The sequence below is a fragment of the Pseudopipra pipra genome, chromosome 1, assembly GCF_036250125.1.
Source record: "Pseudopipra pipra isolate bDixPip1 chromosome 1, bDixPip1.hap1, whole genome shotgun sequence".
NCBI classification, from domain to species: domain Eukaryota; kingdom Metazoa; phylum Chordata; class Aves; order Passeriformes; family Pipridae; genus Pseudopipra; species Pseudopipra pipra.
This window is the reverse complement of record NC_087549.1, coordinates 7,232,608-7,253,770: the sequence shown is the minus strand read 5'-3', so window position 1 is coordinate 7,253,770 and position 21,163 is coordinate 7,232,608. Positions and strand designations below refer to the sequence as shown.

Sequence of the window (21,163 nt, the reverse complement as noted above, 5' to 3'; positions counted from 1 at the left end):
GACCAAGAGTCCCTTTGGCCCCCTCCAGGTACTGGAAGGCTGCTATGACGTCTCCATGCAGCATTTCAGTCCCAACAGCAGCTCCAGCTGCTCACTCCCTGGATTCCCGACTCGCTCCTGAGCGGGAGCCTCGGGACGGGCCGCCGGGACACCGCGGTGCTCCCGGGCTGCCCGGCCCTCCGACAGCTTTCCGGAGCACCCTCCCCGCCCCACAGCCCCGGTGCTTCCCGGCAGCGACGTGTTTTGGGGCGGGGGGAGCGGCAGCCGCCGCAGCGGGAACTACTTGTCGTGCGGAAGGAGCGTCACCACAGACCCGCCGGAACTACTCCTTCCCCATCCCCCCCCGCGCGGATCCGTGCGCGCTCCCCCGCCCGCCCGGCCTGGCCCCGCTCACCTGCGGCCGCCGCCTCCATCGCCGCGGGGGCACCGCGGCACGGCGGACCGGGAGCAGACCGCGGGCCGCTCGGGAAAGAGAGTAGTGGATAAAGGGAAAACAACCAAAAAAAAGCTCCCTGCGCGCCGCGTTATGGCGAATCTGCCGCGGCCGACACGGCGGTGGCGGCGCGGGAAGGGCGGGGCGGCGCATGCGCAGTGGAGGCCACGCCGTGCCCCGAGGCACCGCCCGCGGGCCGAGGGAGCGGCAGGAGCGGGATGAGGGACGGGGGGTAACCGGGATAACCGGGACGCTCTGGGATAATCGGGACACCCCGCCATGGGCTGATGGACACGGGGATAGTCGGGATAACTGGGACATCCCGCTATGGGCTGAGGTACACGGAGATAACCGGGATACTCGTCTGTGGGCTGAGGGACACGGGAATAACCAGGATACCTGGGAAACCCCTCCGTGGGCTCAGGGACATGGGAATAACCAGGATGCCCCTTCGTGAGCTGAGGGACAGACGGGATAACCGGACACCCCGCCATGGAGTGAGAGACACGGGGATAGCTGGGACACCCCACCGTGGGCTGAGGGACACGGGGATAACCGGGACACCCCTCTGTGATCTCCCCGTGCCCCTCTGAGGGGTGATTCTCCCCGCTCGCCCCAGGACCCTCGGCTGCACAGCTCAGGCTGACACAGCCCCGCGATGCCAAAGGCGCTTTTATTTGTCACCTATGATAAATAAAACAGTGTTTTCATGAACGTAGTGCTTCAGCATGAAATAATCATGGACTCATAGACTGGTTTGGGTTGGAAGGAACCTTAAAGATTGTTTAGTTCCAACCCCACTGCCATGGGCCTGGACACCTTCCACTAGACCAGGTTGTTCCAAGACACAGCCAACACTTCCAGGGATGGGGCAGCCACAGCTTCTGCGAACAACTTGTTCCAGTGCCTCACCACCTTCACAGTAAAGAATTTCTTCCTAACACCTAATCTAAACCTACTTTCTTTCAGTTTGAAGCCATTCCCACTTGTCCTGCCTCTCCAGGCTCTTGTAAATTGTCTCTCCATCTTTCTTTTAGGCTCCCTTCAGATATTAGAAGGCCACAATTAGGGTCACCCTGAAGCCTTCTCCAGGATGAACAATCCCAATTTTCTCAGCCATTCTTTGTAGGGGAGGTGCTTCATCCCTCTAATCAACTTGCTGGCCTCCTCTGGACTTGATCCAACATGTCCATGTCCTTCCTGTGCTGGGGACCCCAGAGCTGGATGCAGAACTGCAGGTGGGATCTCACCAAAGCAGAGCAGAGGGGCAGAATCCTCTTCCTCGACCTACTACCTATACTGCTTTTGATGCAGCCCAGGATGTGGTTGGCTTTCTGGGCTGCAGAAATAGTGGGACAAGCTCGGAGCAAAGTACAATTTCCACCATATTAATAAGTCCATAAACAAACACTGATGACTTGTAGCTCAGGGGAATACTGAGCCTTATGCCTAAGCTCATGACTGTTTATTATTATATATATTATAAGTTTATTTTTCACAAGTTTCACATTTGCGTTGGAGAGCAGTAGGCCAACGTACCAACAGTCTGCTGATTCACATAACTCTGATCCGGCTCCCATGTTAGAAATTTGTGTATTAAATTGTTTCTTCAGCTTTTTCTTAAAAGGAACTTGAAAGTCACTTCCATGGCACAGCACTTGTGCCACTGGAATATGCATAAACACCCACTTCTGCCTTATGTTTTTCTGTTTCATTTTTCTGTTTAACAACTACTGATTATCAGTTTTACCACTTTCACTCTTAAATCATCAGAACTATCGCATGTATTCAATATTAATAAACTTAGCATTAAATTCCATGCCTGTTACTTTAGTTAATTTCAGTACAAATGACTGTCTAGGAACCTCATTATCCTTCCTAGAGCATTCACAGTATTATATTTTTTTCTGTCATACTACAGATGTACTCAATTAAATAAAAAGAGTAAAAACTGTGAAAAGAACAATTCATCTTGGTATTAATTACAGTAATAAACCTCAATAATTTCCAGTTGTAAGAGAAACAGTGCAGATGTATTAACTGAGAAACAGCTTATAAAAATATTTTTAAAATGTTACAACTTATATCTCATTGTGACAAGAAAAATACAGCCATGGGCAAAAGGCCACAAAAGTTATATATGCCTTAGTCCAACAAAACAGATTTTAATCCAGAAAACACCTGTAGGATGATTTGTATCATTAACATAGCCCCAAAACAGATTCACCACAGCCCTAGGACTTGGGCGTTTTCTGATCCTTCCTGCTGTGTTTCACTGCAATGTTACAGTGCAAGCTTGTTATCTTCCTCATGTGGTGGAAGCAGCCTCTTAATCACCACCCCACCTCAAAAAACAGTGGGGGGTAGTGTCTGCAACTTTCCTCTTTCTCACTTTTTCTTTTCCTTAGCTTTCTCGGCTGGATGCTGAACTAATCCCAATGTTTAGCCTAACGGACAGCCTCACAGTTTTACCATATTCTTTGTCTTTGGAAGCGTCTTTTGGCCTGGACAGAAAAATCCAGCTTATGTATGAGCTCATTGAAGCAAATGCCCTTCGATCAGGTATAAAAGAAGACAGAGAACAAAATGCAGCCCTGGAGCCAAAGGGATGGTGGGTGCCTGTTATTTAACTCAACGGGATCTATGGGAAGCTGCAGTCAAGGATGTAGCAGGGGTGGGAGTGCAGAGATTTCCAACAGAAACATTATTATGAATGGAAGTGTAAGTGTTGGGAGCAGGAGGAGCTGAAGAAGGTCATCAGTACCATGGCACATCCTCCAGACACCCAGATCAGGAATGCAGAGGGAAGAGCACCAAGAGAAGACACGAGACAGTAAATCAGCAGTGTTGCTGATGACTCCTGGGGTGGGGCGATATGAACGTGCCCAAGAGCACAAAAGACACATCCAAATACAACCTTGCCAATCAAGGAACAACCAGGAGCCATGATCACAGGGACTCAGAGGCCTGGGTCCCTTGTCCTCCATGTCACCACAGGCAATTGTGGCAGGACTACCTGAACAAACACCCTGTGTGCTCATGGGCATGAAAAAGCAAGTGCAAGGAAGTGAAATCATTTGTGTGTAAACCACAGTCACCTGTCCTAGCTGGTGTCTTGCTCCTTTACAGCTCCAACCAGCCTTACCCTGAGTTTTGTACATCACTTGCTACAGGTGCCAGGAGGGCTTGGCCAGGGCCAGGCTGAGCCTTAGCCCCCAGCAGAGACTGACTGGGCAGCTGCGCTCTACCAGTATTCACCCCATCACTGCGCCTCTTGCTGAAGATGACTTAGATGAGACAAGTCTTACAGGGACATGTTCCTTAGAATTTATGTCAGAGACCCTAACAGAAGGCAGAACAGAAAGACCTGACCTTTCCAGAGGCTGTGGTCGCTCCTCTATGAAATTTCTTTGCCTCCTCTGACCCGAATGACAGAGCAACATTATAGCAGATTCATCAGTGGGTGTTCTGACCTCATGAGAAGCAACATTTAGGAATCTGCCTGTAGCTTGCTGCCTTGACTTGCCCTCTCACCTCCTGGACTCCTAGTGCTCTTTTCTGCCCCTCTTCCCACCCACAGTCACTAGTGCACATATCTTCTGGAGAATGTTTTCTATTAGGAGCAATAAAGATGAAGGCACACTTATGCTCAGGCACACACTGCCCATGAAAGGAAGGAACTGTGCTCTTTTTTGGACATAAGTAATATTCATCCTTACCTTGGCATTGAAAGAACATTCTCTGGTCCTTCAGTCACTGAGCCTCACTACAGGAAGTAGGGTGGATTTTGTTGCCAAGAAAAGCACTTGTCCCAAATCTTTCACATAGAACCACTGGTTGAGCATCAATATGGCACATGGTTTGTTACTTTTTACACACAGATATTGCACACAGTTCTGCTTTGCACAATCCCAAGCCTGTTTAAAAGGTCACATTAAAAAAGGCTTATTCTTTACCAAAGGGAACAAATCAGAGTTGCAGTGTCTGAGCTTTGGTGTCAAAATGCCTTGGGAGGTCTGTCTGTTGGAGGTCAGAAGAGAAGGAAAAAAGCTGTTACTGCTGGGGTGCCTGGCCAGGTCACAGAACCACATAAAGCAACATTTTTGCAGCTCTGAATCACCAATTTCACAGATTAAACAAAAATACCCTCAAGTTCTTCCAGAAATTCCCCCACGTGTCATCAGAACCCACATTACTCGTCACCAGCAGAGTTCAGCTGCACCACACAACATGGATCCAGGCCATGGGATAACCAGCATGGATTGTTAGGGCCCTCTTGGAGCAGACAGCAGTGAGTCTTGGGGCTATCCTGTGCAGGACCAGGAGCTGGAATTCAGTAATCCCCGTGGGTTCCTTCCAACTCAGGATATTCTATGATTCTATGAACAACTCCCACCTCAAGGGAGAACCCGATCCTGGTCTGTTTGTTCATCTCCTTCTGTCACAGTTTCCTTATTGACTAAATTCAAGGCCCACTCTACCCATGCTTTCCCTGTCCCTCCTCCATACCTCCTTGTCTGACCTCTTTTGCTGCCTTTCATTTCCCAGCCCCAGTTTTCGCTCTCAGGAATATCTTTCCTGTTTTTCTTAAGTGTTCTTTCCAGGTGTTTTCTGCACTTTCTCACCCCAACGTCTGTCCAGCCACTTGCCGATAAGCTCCTGCACACACAAGTGCTCATCAAATACAGCCACCGATTCCCTCTCTCCAGCCCATTGAGTAGCTCCTTGTTGTAGACTCCATGTCTGGCCAGTATCAGTTGATTTCTGCAGAACCAACTCTTACATAATCATAATGGTAGTAAAAAAGTCTACGAAGTGCCAGAGAATGCAAAGTTCACATACAGAGCAAGTTCAGTGTTGCACAGGGCTTCAGTCTGCTTGTGGAGCTGGAATCCAGGAAGGGAGTGTGGATGCCCTTATTGAGGGCACAGCAGATGCCGACTACACCTTTTCCCAGTTACGTGGTTTGGCTTTATTCACAAACTGGAAAATCGCTTCACTAAAAAAGTGTATTCCCAAGTGTGAAACCAGAGTGCACTTTGCTTGGCTGTTCCAGAAGAGAAGTCCCACAGAATTAAGGTAGTAAAATCAATCAAAAGTTAGAATTAGTACTGCCTTGTACAGCTTCCATTTCCATTTGGTTTTGCATAAGCTATTTCTGGGAATCTTTAACATCACACAGTCATATACTGCATTTGAGGAGGATCTCTGACTCATTCAGCATTGCTGACGTACCTGACCTAGATATGAATGAGGGCTACACAGCAAGACTCTGCCTCATTTGTTACAGAAGCTGGAAAATATTGAGAAGTAAACATGAGGTTTTATGAAGGGAAGTAAGGAACAGGTTTTTCTCACAGAGTTCATTTATGATATAGAAACAACATTCTCTATTCGTGTCTTCCTCCTTTTCTGCTTGCTCACCATGGCATTTGCAATGTGCTTTGAAAAACATCATGCATTTCTATAGTTGAAAATTTTAGCATCTGTGCTTAAATGTGATAATTGCTTTTAAAACCCCTTATCCTAGATGTCTTACCTTGAATAGATCCAGTTAGGGAAACTTTTTACCCTAAACTTCAGTGTTTTACTTTCCCTTTTTTTCCCCCACAAGCATTTGGAGAAAATAAAGCCATTTCTGTTGAAGCAGCAAATCAATATAAATGCCCCATAAGCACCCAGAACAAAATGAACTGAGCCACAGGGAGGATGCAAAGCTCTGTAGAGGGGAGACACAATAATTGCCTAAATGAAGCAGTTGTCCTCTGACAGAAAACAGTAAATTATGTGATCATGACCTAAGGATCTGCAACAAAAAATATCAGCAAGAGGATAAAAGCAGACATATGCCAACAGTCTTGATTTAGACCCTTAATGAGCTTCTAGTGCTTGAATTTCCAACCTGACTGATTTTTATTATAATACCAATATTTTAAGACAAAAATCCTTTAGCATTTCATGGAGTACATAAAGCATTCTAGCAGAAGAGCAGAACTCGTGGATATTACAAAATAAATATTGTAAGAAATATTGTAAAAAAAAGAACTTTACCTTTATGTACACTTGCTGTAGAATTGAAGAGACCAACCCAAAAGACCTGTCTGAGTTCTTTATTAATTACACACTACACATACACCTTTCTGCATGTAAGTTCCCTGCAATTGCTTGTGAACAATTTTTTGGGAAATATAAAATTCTCTCTGAACTCAGTGGTGTTCTCTTGTTTCATACTTTTTAGAAGAGCTATTTGACCAAAAAGGAGTTATAGACACCCATGGAAGGTACATTCCTAAGACAAGTAAAATCACTTTACAAACTCATGTGAGGATTTCATAACCAAGGGCATTGCAGACGGGGCAGGTGGGATCTAACTCATATAATTCAGGAAGTCTTACAAACAGCACTATTTTTATACAGCTTTCCCCTTTTGATTAGCACATCAGGAACTATGATTCTTTTCTTTAGGGATAAGAAGTACTTTATTGGGTGCTGGCTAAAGAATAAAACATTGATAAAATAGGTTATCATTTCATGTCTTTAAAAAAATTTAGCATAACTGATCTTTAATAGAATTATTGCTCCAAACCAAATTGTTTTTTTAATCCTAATTAGAGTATTTACCTCATGAAACTCCTTATGCATGTTGCCACTCTGAGATGTCTTTATTACCGCTGAGATTTAAAAATAAAAACTTCCAGATTTTTTTTTAATTTTGTTTTAATCACTAGAGCAAAAGTTCCCTTGTCCTCCAAACTGAATGCTTGGAACCAAAAATACAAATATTTAAAAAAAAAAAATTCTAAGTAATACCATACCATAAATGTTAGTATTTCAAATTCCCCCACGTGTCACTGCAGTATTTCTAGACATCCTGTGGGGTCATTCTGAGGACATAATATCATTACAGGCATTACAGAATTTTAGCCAGAGCTTTAGTCTGGCCATGCAAGGTATGGACACTTCATTCTAGGCTTAACTTAAGCAGTGCAGGGTGACAGTCCCCTGGTGACAAAACTGTTTAGTGCTCTGCCCACTCTTTTTCCCTGAGCTGTTCAGTTCTCCTGGCCAGTAACTGCTCTTTAACTGCATCTGTTAAACTCTGTGAAGCCATGTGCTCTATATTCAATTAACAAAACAATCTAGACACAAAAATTGTTTAAAAATAATTATTTGTCACCTGGATTAGTTCTCTCAACCAGCTGCACTGAAACAACTGACAACTGCACTGAAACAACTGACCAGACAAGAGAGTGGGAATGGAGTTGCATCAATATTTGTTATCAGTAACATCTCACAGAATCCTAGAATTGTTTAGGTTGGAAAAGACCCTTAAGATCATCAAGTCCAGCCATTAACTGAGCACTGCCAAGTCACCACTGAGCCATGTCCCCAGGTGCCACATCCACACATCTTTTCAATACCTCCAGGGTGGTGATTGCACCACTTCCCTGGGCAGCCTGTTCCAGTGCTTGACAATCCTTTCTGTGGATGTCCAGCAACATCCTTCCCTCGCACAACCTGAGGCCATTTCCTCTTGTCCTGTCACTTGTTGCCTGGGAGAAGAGACGAACCCCCATCTGACTACAACCTCCTTTCAGGCAGTTGTGGAGGGTAAGAAGGTCCCTTCTCAGCCTCCTTTTCTCCAGGCTAAACAGCCTCAGCTCCCTCAGCCACTCCTCATCACACTTGTGCTCCAGACCCTTCCCCAACTCTGTTGCCCTTCCCTGGACACGCTCCAGCACCTCAATGTCTTCCTATTACAACCTCAATGTCTTTCTTGTAGTGAGGGGCCCAGAACTGAACCCAGGATTTGTGTGGCCTCACCAGTGCCTCCCTTGAGTACAGGGAGACAGTCACTGCCCTGGTCCTGCTGGCCACAGTATTGCTGGTACAGCCCAGGTGCCATTGGCCTTCTTGCCCACCTGGGCACATACTGGCTCATGTTCAGTCGCTGTTGACCAGCACCCCCAGGTCCTTTGCTGCCAGGCCACTCTCCAGCCACTCTGCCCCCAGCCTGGAGTGCTGCACGGGGTTCTTTTGACTCAAATGGAGGACCTGGCACTTAGTCTTGTTGAACATCACACAATTGCTCTCCATCCATCAATCCATCCTGTCCAGATCCCTCTGCAGAGCCTTCCTACCCTCCAGCAGACCCACACTCCCTCCCCATTTGGTGTCATCTGCAAACTTACTGAGGGTGGACTCGATCCCCTCATCCAGATCATCAGTAAAGATATTAAACAGGACTGGACCCAACGCTGAGACCTGGGAAACCCCACTTGTGACTCTGCCACCTGGATGTGGCACCATTCACAACCATTCACCCTCAGGCCTTGGCCATCCAGCCAGTTCTTAACTCAGACAAGAGTGCACCTGTCCAAGCCATGGGCTGTAGTTTTTCCAGAATGCTGTGGGAAAAGGTGTCAAAGGCTTTGCTGAAGTCCAGGTAGACAATATCCACAGCCTATCTCTCATCACTAAGGTGTCACCCGGTCACAGAAAGAGATCAGGGTTGTAAAGCAGGACCTGCCTTTCCTAAAGCCATACTGGCTGGGCCTGATCACTCGGCTGTTTTGTTCAGTGGAGACACTGAAGATGATTTGCTCCATGACTTTCCCTGGAACCATGGCTAGGCTGGCAGGCCTGTAGTTCCCTGGGATCCTCCTTCCAGCCCTTCCTGCAGATGGATGTTGCATTTGCTGACCTCCAATCAGCTGGGACCTCCCCAGCTGGCCAGGATTGCTGATAAGTGATGGAGAGTGGCTCAGTGAGCTCTTCCTCCCTTCCCTCACTACCCTTGGGTGGATCCCATCCGGCCCCATGGATGTGCTTCATTATTTTTAAAATAAAAGCACCATTGTTTAGTGAGAGCAAAGACTAAACTTTGTTAAGTAATTAAGTAGTTCTTCCTGGGTTTTGTAAACTGTTTTTCCACTAAGGGAAAACTTGAGCCATATTTACATCTGTGGAGGTAATCAACAGTGTCCATTTAAGATAGATTCTGGGGGAGGACAGAGAGGAGAGTATTCTCAAAAGCTACACAGATTTAAGGGAATTTTTTTAAGTTAGTTAGTACATATTTTTTTATCACAGTTTTATTTTCTCATTGATTTCAAAGGGAAAACAACTCGAGCTGATGGTCTGCACTTCTGTAAGTTCTACTTGAAAATGCAAAGGAGATGAATGCTCAGCAACTATAGGAAGTTGTTTTGCAACTAGCTTTATGCTTAAGAAAGAAACGTTGTCATTGCTTTACTGTAAATGCTACATTGGTTTTTTTCCACAGTGTCTGTCTTCAGTAACTGTATCTGCTTGTTATTTTTATCTGCCATGTTTAATGTGGAGTTCTGTGTTTAGGTCTGCATAATTGCTGTTTTCTTGTTACAGAACATTAACTTTATGCTTCCAGTAACAACTTTATAATCAAAATGCTAATAAAAATGGGGCAGTGCAAACTACACAGTTACAAATCTCTCCAGAGCTTAGTATGAGGCTTATCATAATTCTCGACATCTCAGGATTGTATAGTCTACTGATACTGATTACACTGCACAGTTAATTTAAAAATTATCTCCTGCAGGCCTGAGAGAAAGGCAACAACTATAAATAACTTCAGAAAAATATATACATACTGGAAATGCTTCTAATAAACAGATTCTGGTTTTCTCAGTGTGGCAATATAATCACTGCGAGACTCAGAAATACCCTGTATTAATCACATTTCTGCTTGCAGGTTTATACTGTTTAATCCTATTACAACTGTACAGCATGTTTTTCCTTTGGTAGGTGATGTCAGACTAGCTGGAGACAGCAGCACAGCTGGAACACTGTGCAGATTTAAATGGTGGTTTTCCTTGTTCTTTTAGGTACTTTTGGATTGGGGGTTGCTTTCTTACACAGGCTCCTACGAGACAAGAAATTATACTAAAGAAATGAAAGTTAAGAAATGTTATTATGTGCTGTTTCTTCAGTCTAATACAAAATGAACACAAAATGAGCAGCTGGACTGAGATAGAAATGCATGTGAGAAAGCAAACTGCCTGAAGCTTTTCAAAATGTAGCACTGTCAAAATAGAAGATTATTTATATTTATGATGATGCATAAAAAGTGCAGCGCAATATCCAAACAGCATCCTGATTTCATTGTCTTCACCTTTACTGTGATTCAGGGAAAGAGGAAATATATATTCACCAAATAGGAAAGGTAAATTCATAGTACAAATAGCATATTCTCCACACTACTAAGTGGTACTGAAAAAGGCACAAAGAGAGGTGTAGAAGATAGACATCTTTGTTATCATATTCCTGCTGGGGAAGTTGCCACAGCTCTCATGGAACAGTGAGCTATTTATAGGATAGTGGAGCACAGAGAAAAAACAGCACCAATCATGCTGGGTTTGATTTATTAACCCTGCAGTAGGAATTTGACAACCATGATATGCCCAAATTATTGAAATCTGACAGTTCCTACATGATTTGCTTGATTTTAATTTGATTAGACATTGCATCATATGTTTGACTTCATCAGATTGCTGCATTATTCTAATTTTCATCAATTTTCTGCAAGGTTAGCATGTTGTTAAATACTTCATACCTTAAATTCCCTCCCAGGAAAGTGAGAACCACCACCACAACCTATCTAAATAATTGTAGTTCCTTGAATTAAATAATACACATATATGTGTATATATATATATATATATATATATATATATATATATATATATAAAACGTGTATATATATATATATATGCATAGCAACTGGGTCTAGAGGAAGGTGCCCATGGCAGGGGACTTGGACTAGATGATCTTTAAGGTCCCTTCCAATCCAAACCATTCTGTGATTCTACCATTCTATTTTAGATATATATATTTGTTGTTGTTGTTCTTCTGTTCTACATGCAAACCCAACTACCCACTGTTTTTTTTTCCCACATACACTCTATTTGTGCTACAAAATGCCTGTCATACTTTATTTACTGATGGTTCCTTTTTTTCCCCCCAATAAGCTTAACTAGAACATGTCATGCCTTCATCTCTCCATCAAGCTCAGTGGATAAGGCAACCGTAAGTTTATTCAATAATTGTTGCTTCATTATTAAAACTGTTTTAAAATTACAAGAAACATCAGATATATGCAAATATATGCAACTGAATGATTTTAAATGAAAAACTGCTGCACAATGTTTGTGGATAGTTTAACCAAAACACCCCATCTCTCTTACAGAGGAATTTTGAAGGTAGTATAGAGATTACACAACATATTGTTTTAAGGAAAATTTACCAGTTTACAATTTTCCTAAAATCACAAATATTGCTCATCTTTTGAATACTCCAGCTACTGAAAAGTGATGACGGCAACACTGAATTGGAGTCTACGCACAGTTTGTGTAAGAGGTGACTTCACTTCTCTACACTCCATCTACTAGGGCTGACACAGGCCCCAGTTAAACTCCTTAAATAGTATAAGCTGTTTGAATTTCCTTTTTTATTACTCCTTCAGTTTAAGCTTGTATCTTCAGGTTTCATTGTGTAATATCTCAAACCCAAGCAATTCTGTGCTCTGTCTGGGATTGTTCTCTTGGTCATGCTACAAGAGTTTTCTCATCCAAGAATGATTTATTATTCCTTTTCCCTTCCTCCCTGATAAAAACATGTTGAGTGTGTTTAATTTGTAACTCTAGTGCTCTAATGAGATAAGTGCTCAAATTGGAGAGTAAAAGAAAGTAAGTTTTGTAGCTTGCACACCTGAACATTTTCTCTATTTTTGGAGCGTCCTTCAGGTCATTTGCTGTGCTTCTTTTAACAATGAGTGAAAAATTAAGCATTAAAGGTTGAGCTAGACAGACTTCTTTCTGCCTCACTTCTCTTTCTCTGAAAGAACAGCACAGTTGCATAATATGTGAAGTGCAGTCCCTAAAAACCATCTGCTCAGTCTCCTTTCATTAGTACATCATGGCAAGAGCTTGGGTTTGGCTATTTTTGTAACACAGACACCACTACTTAAACATCCAAGAAAAGTATACGAGTTCGGTTTTCATGTTCATACAGGAAAACTGCTAATACATTACTCGTCCCTGTTATAGCTCAGCTGTCAATTTTGCAAAGCTTGTTTATGATTAAACCCAGGTACATATTGGGGACACTCCACGTGCTTTATGACTGTTTACATTTGCTCATACTTAGTATCTCCTGATATATTCTGAACTATAATTGAAGCCTGATTATAAACTCATTCATATTAATGAAAACCAGAAGAAAACATGTTAGAAATCAGTGAAGTCATCCAGATGTTATATGGAAAGTGATGGAGTCAGAATCTGGCCTTCAGTCACAACAGATAGATAATATTATCCCACATCAGCAGCTCTACTCTGCCATACAAACAGCCATCAAATCTAATTAATAGATGTGAGCTATCACTGAGATTAAGCCTTTGCAAGTTGTTAGTTTAGTGTGACCTCATGTTGGATTCCAAAATTTGGATGAGAAAAAGAAAACTGCTAGGTTTAAACAAAACCTTGAGCTAACAGAGACTGGGGAAAAACCTCCATCTAGAGTCCAGACAAGGATCCACTGATGTCATGGGTTTGGAATGTCCTGCCCAAGCCCGGAGAAACCATGCCCTGATCTCATCAACCCAGTGCAGAAGACTTATTGTGTTTTATCTCTCCCTTTGTGTTCCCTGGATCCTGTGCATTCTGCAAACCTGAATACCTCTTTCCCCCATGTAATTCCCCCAAGATAAAATGGGTTTTTCCCTATGAGGTATGCGCAAGACCCCAAATTTGTTGATGTTTCCCTTATGTCATCCCCTGAAGCCTCGTTTGTAATAACTGTAATAGTTACAACCCCCTGTTGAATATGTAGATCCTAAACCCTTTAAATATGAACTTGTGAGTCCAATAAAGCATTCCAGTTTTCTGCCTCTGCTGGGATCATCATAGTTATTGACTCGCTACAACCTCACCCATTTTTCTAGCAGAAATGCTGCAGCTCAAACAAAAATTCAGAGAAGTTCAGTACTCTAGGATTTCCCAATATCCTATCTGGACATACTGGAGGACATCCATCCAAGGTCCAGGAGAACCTTCATGTGCCTTGTGGTTCCCAGGCCTGCAGGCCATGTCTGCAGGAGCTCCAGTACTGGAGCTGTCAGTGAAGGTCCAAGCCTGTCCCAGCACAACCCTCCACATGCCCCCTGTCACTCAGCAATACACATGTCCATCCTTCCCTGACTCCAGAGAGGCAAGGGAAGCTTTGCATCCCTATTGCTGGGGAAGCCCAGATAGTGATCTTGTTTCCATCAGGGAAAACCCAAGTGTGCCATCAATGGCTTTGAATTACCACTGTATCTCCCTCTCCCCTTCCCCACAAAAATGCCAAACGCCGCCTACCTAAAACCTACTACCCTGGCAGTGCAGGTCTGTAGCCCTTCCTGTCTGAACTTGTCTGCCTCTCCCAACCACTTCTTATCCCCTCTGACACACACTTCCTTCCTTTCTTCCTTCCCCCAGCAATCAGTTTGGAAATGTGGAAAATCAACTTTTCTTTCCGCCATCTGCAAGCCCACACACGTCCCTGGATGAACTGTCTCAGTCACCTCTCACAAAATACACCTAATACCCTAGAGATTCTCCCCTTACTCTACTCCTGGAGCAAAGCACAGCCACCAGTAGTCCAGGAGAACTGTAACATGGCTGTGGTGCCTGCAGAAAGTGCTGTCCTCACCACAGTGTGTCAGAGAGCAGCAGCAACAGCTATGTGTCAACACCAGTCCTTCCCACCAAGGTGTGATGATGACCAAATCCATGGATATACCTGACTGGGATATACTGGTGGCCAGACAGGGGGGCTGAATGGCACAGTTAGTGGAAGAAGGGCAAAAACAGACTAGAGCAAAGCAGGAATTGCATGAATAAGTTCATGCCATTAAATAACTTCTCTGATTGGATCCATCCCTGAGCTTCCTTTTGGAGCATGCAGAATTGATTCCTTACAAAACAGTCATCCCTGAGTTTTAAGACCATTTTGCTCCAGGAACACCTTCTACTAGCCCACCAAGTGGGTTCCTCCTGCTCAAGAGTCCCCTAACACCACTCAAACAATGCTGCCTTTACCCCCTCAGTCACCAGAACACACCCCCTCCATCACCCCCAGGCATGAAACACCCAGCTCAGCTCCCTGCCCTGAGAACAGCTCCCATGAGCTACAGCACAGCTCCCTGGAATCAGACGCTTCCAAACAGGAGAGGAGGGAACACAACTGTGAATTTCTCTTATGAGAGGGGATGGAGCAGGCCCAAAGGAAATGTTTTGTGGTGCAGATCCAGTGCCTCAAGGAGGGACAGCTCTGGGCACTGTGGGTACAACCTTTTGGGTGGTGGTGGGAAAAAGAGCCAGGAGAAGGAATCACTCCCTGGAGCAAGTGAATTTACCAGCACAGATGTAGCCTGTACACTGGACAGATTCAAGTCTTAGCCTACATATTATTTATGGGAGGAGACCTCTCTATCCCTAAACCAAAAAGCATTAAACTCCTCCTATCTTTATGCAACAGTTCCCAGATGCATGGAATGTACTTGCCTGCTTGTACAATAAAAAAAGGCATTTATCACAAACAAAGAAGAGGTTTAATTAAAATGCATCTACATCAAAGGGACTGTTTTAATTAGGAATTGCAGCCTTCATTGTGCATCCCTCAATACTAAATACTGCCTCATCAGCTCGAGCATTAATAAGCAAACATTCTTATCAGCACAGCCCTAGGAAAAACTTCACTAGATCTTGAATTTTCTTACCTCTGCTACATATACAGTCTTTATGGCACAATACCTTAAATCTGTACTTTAACCAGTCAAAATAAATAGAAAAAAACAATTTTAAGATGAAGATCTGGATGAAAATTATTTCTGATTGTTCAACATAAAATTGATTTTTCAACTATTAAAAAAGAAAAGCTATATCCAAAACTTTACTTTTACTGTGAAAGACCATCCAAGATTATTTAAATATTTATTGTCTGCTACTGAACATGTGAAATGGCCAAAGTTTCCATTTCCTGAATTCACTGATGAAAAATAGGAACTTCTAAGTGCAGTAGCAAAAACTCAAAAAGGTTCAGAAAGGAGCAAAAATTATATAAATCCAGGAAATTTGTGCTTCAAAAACCTACAGAAGGCCAATCAATTTAGTTGACCAAGAAGCATATACTCATAGCATAAAGAATATACATGAGGAGTTTCCTCACAACTTCAGAACTTAGTTTGCACTAAGTTTTCTAATGAAAGGAAGCCAGAGCTAAACACAGATGTAAATATATTTACTAGCAGGAGATGTAACATTACTGTCAGAACTCCTGCAGAACAGAGAGAACCAATATGCCCACACTAGTGCCTCTGACCTGAAAACTCTATTAAATTATCTTCCTTCCCCCTTCATCCCCCAAAGATTCCAACTTCTGATAAGATCCAGTTTGCTTCTTGCTTTCCTGCCTCTATTCCATAAGCACAGCTTTTTTTCTAAGATTCTATGCAGGAAGGGGTCGGGAGTTTCTTTGATTAACAGCAGAAGCCAGATTTCATTAACACTTTTCTGAAGGTGACTGTATGAAGTTTGTGTCTCCAGCTGACAGAGCCAGACCAGTAAATCCCTTGGCATGGGATGAATCCAAGAAGTGACTGTGCCTGCAGGACCAGAGTGGCTGTGACAGTGGAAATCCTGGGTGTACATTGTGTTTCCACTCCAGGCAGGAGGCAGCTTACAGTAACTATGTCAGACAGTTAATAGGATGGACAACACTTCCATGAAGATCATATTTCATGAAATCACAAGCAGCTATAATGTTCCTGTTTACTGTCAACACTAACTGGAAGAGAGATTTGCTGGTGTGAACATCTCCAAAAAAAAAAAAGATTGCCAATAGATCACATTTTCCACTAGATGGTAGTTAGTCAATTCAACTAATTTATTAATATTTGGGGAAACATGTTTATTAAAAAATGCACCAGGCTATGCACTTAATGTATATGTTTTCAGTATGTTTCCATAGCCTTAAGCAAACAGCTCAGCTCACAAAGCATCTTTCATCCCTGCTGCTTCCCTTCTTCCTGTCAGACAAAGATAAGGCTTGTGTGAAGTTTGGAAAAATAATTTTTCACTTTATTAAAACGGCAGATTTTTCAGATAAAGCCATATTGTTTACAGGAAATGATTTCCCTGCTGAGACAGCGATGTTATCAGACAACAAATGACTGACTGACATAAACTGCATTTCCTTCGTTGTGCTTACAGGGCCATGCACTGTTCCATGGGCCAGGCTTTCCTCACCTGCAAAGAGGGACACGTGAGGGATCTGCTGTTCCCTAACAGAGAAAACACGAATGTAGAGTGTTCCTGAACTGTCTGAACAGACTTCAGCGTCAGAGGTGTGACCCTCACTACTCTTACTCAGCTAACATAGAACCATGTTGAAGTTTTAAGTAGTTTTAACTCTGCCCTTACCATGGACATAGAACCCCTATAAAATGTGAATTAAGCTGGTCAGAACTGCTGTAGCTGGTTTAGAGGGAGTGAGCTGAGCTCTGGAAGGACAATCTTAGTGAACACAACAGGCAGGTAAAGGGGGTATCGATGTACTTTCATTGAAATACTTGGATCTTTAGCAGAAGACAAACTCAGAAAGAATTAAACAGATGAGTAAATGAGTATTTCCAAAATTGCCATGGAAAAAACAACATATTAACTGTTCCTCTGCGTTTTTCAACAGAAATTGAATTTTTGACTGTTATGTGAATTACCATTGCTGTTGTATCTATAAAAAACTTCCAGACAATCTTATAAATCATGCACAATCTATCCTTGTCCCAGCTATTTATCCCATTTTGTTTTATGCCGTCACTGGCGCCGTGGGATTATCACTGTTTATCCGTTTAAAAAGCACCAACAGAATGGAAGAAAAGAGTGAACTATGCTATTTAAAACAGAGTTTCAAATTCTGCAGGGTTATTTTATGCTTGGAAGCCTTGAACACATTCTAGAATAGAAGTTTAGTTTTACTTTAGCACAAACCAGGATGATAAACATTACCCCAGTGAGGAGGAACAGTACCAAAATCAGTCTAATTCTCAAATGAAGGTTTTCACAGGAAGGAAATCAAGTTAGCAGCTTACACTTCCTCCATGCTCACATGCACAGCCAAGCACGTGGAAGGGAGCACACAGGCACAACGGTCCTTCTCCTGTCAAATCCTCACTAAAAAAAACAAAAAAACCCAAAAAACCCCCCAAAACCCCCCGTAAGTTTGGTTAGCTTTAGAAAATTCATTTCATGATACTGGTTCTGACACTCTTCAGTGAGTGTTTTCTCCCTTAGGAAGAGCCAAACTATTTGAAATTGTTTGATAGAATATCATTATAACCTAACTTTACTGCCCATTTAGCCAAGGAGTGGCTAAACAAAACTTAACTCCCAAACCTGGTCAGTCTCTTGCAAATCCCAACTATTCAAAAACATTAATTAAAGCTTCAACAGGCTCGTTGGTTTTACCAGCTTTTACATTTTACTCCTGGTTAGTTTTCAAGTGCCGCATCAAAAGTGGTCACAACTGTTCTTTCTATAGTAAAACAACAGTAAGAATCTAGTTTGGTCATACTTAAATTTCAGGAATATGAATTCTAGATCTGAAATGCATTAAAAAAAAAAAACACCTCCTGAAACACCAAAAATACCTCCGCATCCGATCTGCTCAGGTTCTCTACTCACTGTCTATGCTACCAACAAAATTAGCTCCACACAGAGGCACAGGCTGAAAAGACAAATCTTACACTTTTTGGTTGGCAGTAAATGTTGATTTGAGGATCCCTTCTTGCCATGAGACTTGAGAATTTGAAGTTCTCTCAAACATAGCCAGAGATGCCACGAGGCACCTGACTCTGGGGAGTGGAACAGAATAGAGACACAGATTCTTTTCTGGAGGTGCTTTAATTACATCATCTGTCCTGACAAGGAGAACTCACATCCCTCATACTTCTCTAGTTCACCCCACTGGAGAAATGTGTTTGTGACAGTTAAACAGATGCACTGAATAAAAGCCTAAGAGAACATGTTTGTATGTGCAGACATGCACACAGAGTAAGTACATGGTTGCACTGCAGTGTTCACACACCAAGATAATCTTCAGATACAGAATTTGGTGTGCTTTCTTACATGCAATTGCCTGCAGTGCCATATATATTGCAGAACCTGCCCACAAGGACTTCTACATTTAAAAAGATCTCCTCAGTTTGTAAGCAAAAATAAAAGCACTGCAAAACTCTTAATTATAGCAAAAAGGAGCTCATGTGTGTGACTTCAAATGAGCAAAAATCCTCCTGATAATTTTTATAACGTATTTGGCCTTATAAGCAAAAAAATGTAACATCTCAGAGTCTGAGCTTTTCAAATATTCACAGGGATACCAAACTCTAAAAGCAATTCTCAAGAAGCCAGTGATGATGAATTCCATGTCCTTCATTCTTCCATTTGAATAAAAATATTTGAGTTCTTTTTTTACCTTTTGGTACTTAATATTCTCCAAATGCTGGAGTCATATTTCATTTAACAACATATCCATCATCAGGAGGAATGTGATTCCAAGAGACAAGAATTCATCTAAGAACAGTTATTCGGAAAACAAGAGATGTTTGTTCTCCTTCTTTTCCTATCCAGATTTTTTCTGCCAAAGATATTTCTCTTGTTTAAAGATATAAAGGGCAACAGAAATGGTTAAATCTTAGTAATTTTACTACTTCAATGATCTCTTGGTTTGGGGATTACTTTTGCTGTACCCAATAAATCTATTCCGCCTTTGACAATGAGCAAGTAGATAACAAGCAATAAATCACTGCTGCAATTGCGAACTGAACATTCAATATAAGATTTTAGATTATATCTCTGTCATCAGGGTATCAGAAGTCACTTTTCAAGCAAAGATATATTGTCACAGTTTATTTGCAATTAGAAAGATACAGATCCCATCAGTTAAAGGCTGCTTCACAATAAATATGTATGCCTTTATACAGCATACTTTACATCATAATTTGAGTATTAAGAAGTCTCCAGAAATACATACTGCTTCCACAGAAATTACTGTTTATAATACAGTAAATTTATTTGAATACTGCCGAAAAACAGTATTCCCTGCTTGCCAATATGTCACTTGGTCATTGAGGAAAGCTGCCTTTTCAAGTCAGTTGAAGTAAACATCCATCCCCCAGCCCCACCACTTGTTATAGCTGAGTGTAGGATGTTTACAGGAACTAAAAATTAGCTTAACAACACAAATACAGCACTGGCTTTCAAGATACCAAGAAATGAATCTGCACAGACATACTTCAATGTATTTGCACAACTCAAAATGCACATGCAACTCTTATTTTCTGTCTTTACTAATATTATTAAGTCAAAACACATATTTTAACATTTAATCTTCTAAATATCAGAACACAATAGTACACATGTACCATCCCTGATGTTGCAGAGATACAAGAGGGAAAAAAAGAAGCTTCTTACAGCCTGTGTATATCAGAATTCTATTGCACTTACCTGCCAAAGCCCTTGATGTTCAGAGCAGACCCCTTCTAGAAATCTCAGACCATTTTCAAAACTGAAACTCAGCAAAATATGTATGGGAGATTAACAGGGTGGTACGAACTGGGAGTCCTCAAAGATGCCCATCTCAAATTTTGTGCAAAAATAAATCTTTGTGATACAGAATATTTCAAGTTTCCTTAGTGTGCTAAATTTTACAGCTTCAGTTGTTACATTTGTACATCTTCATATTTGTATGTTCCTAAACTAATTCTCATTCCTCCTCCAGAAATTTTTCAAGGCACTTCTCGTATTTCAATTGTTTTCATTCTTAATTTCCTCCACACAGATTTACAAGTCATTATAACAGCAAGAGAGCAGAACATTGTAACTTCAGCTTCAACATCTTATCTTATATTTTACAGGTACGTTTAACTTAATGTGAACAATCTCAAACAAACAAGACCCCAGCAGTCCAGGAAAAGAAAACTTCAATGAATCTGATCAGTCAAGAGGCCAAACCTCAGCCTTTTCCCAGCTCTTCTCTGAACAGGTGTTTTGCAGCTTTACTGGGGAAAAGGAATCACAGATGCAGATTATTTCATGCACAGAGGAGGGGGGGAAGCCCTCCAAATGTTTTAACAGTTGTTCTTTGTATGAAGGAAAACATGAGCTCAAGCATTTCTGCTGAGCACAGCTGTGAGTTCAGAGCAAGGGAAGACAGGGCTTCACCAGGCCAGTCTAAAGTCACCAAGGACTTTGATGTGTTGCTCTTAAGTGGTTATAAAAAGCACTCAGAGGAACACTACAGGCAATTAATCCAGACTCCAAACATCAGACTTTAGATACTCCACTTGCCCAGCAAGAGATGACCTTCCCTCCTCCAAAAGTAGCAGGATCTTGCACCTGCACATACAGCACACGGCAGCCACCCAAAATTAGTAGCTGTGTATCCCCAGTGGCACTGCTGGGCTCTGGACTCCCAGCCTGGTTTTCATTCAGGTATCTTCTTCTGCTTCACAAATGGTGCACTGTAAAACATCAGGAACTGATCCACAGCATTCTAACACAGGCAAAGGTCAAAGGCTTCACGAGAAAAAGACAAGGCTACTTCCTTGTAGATCCCCAGGCTGAGGTGTCAAATCTGCCTCTTCTGTACCCA

General features: G+C 42.3%; 1 protein-coding gene across 3 annotated transcripts in view; it reads right to left on the bottom strand.

Annotated features, from left to right (window-relative positions):
- ZFAT (zinc finger and AT-hook domain containing) overlaps window positions 1–21,163 on the bottom strand; it is a 127,572-nt gene that overhangs the window by 82,335 nt on the left and 24,074 nt on the right. Inside the window, exon 1 of one of the 3 annotated variants that reach the window (XM_064644308.1) lies at window positions 395–555. The exons of 1 other annotated variant lie outside the window; for it this stretch is intronic. In XM_064644308.1, the coding sequence (XP_064500378.1) occupies window positions 395–413 (19 nt within the window). In that variant the 5' untranslated portion in view covers window positions 414–555. Of the gene's footprint in view, window positions 1–3; window positions 297–394; window positions 556–21,163 lie in introns of those variants that run through there. One more of the 3 variants, XM_064644298.1, reaches the window with a different exon arrangement.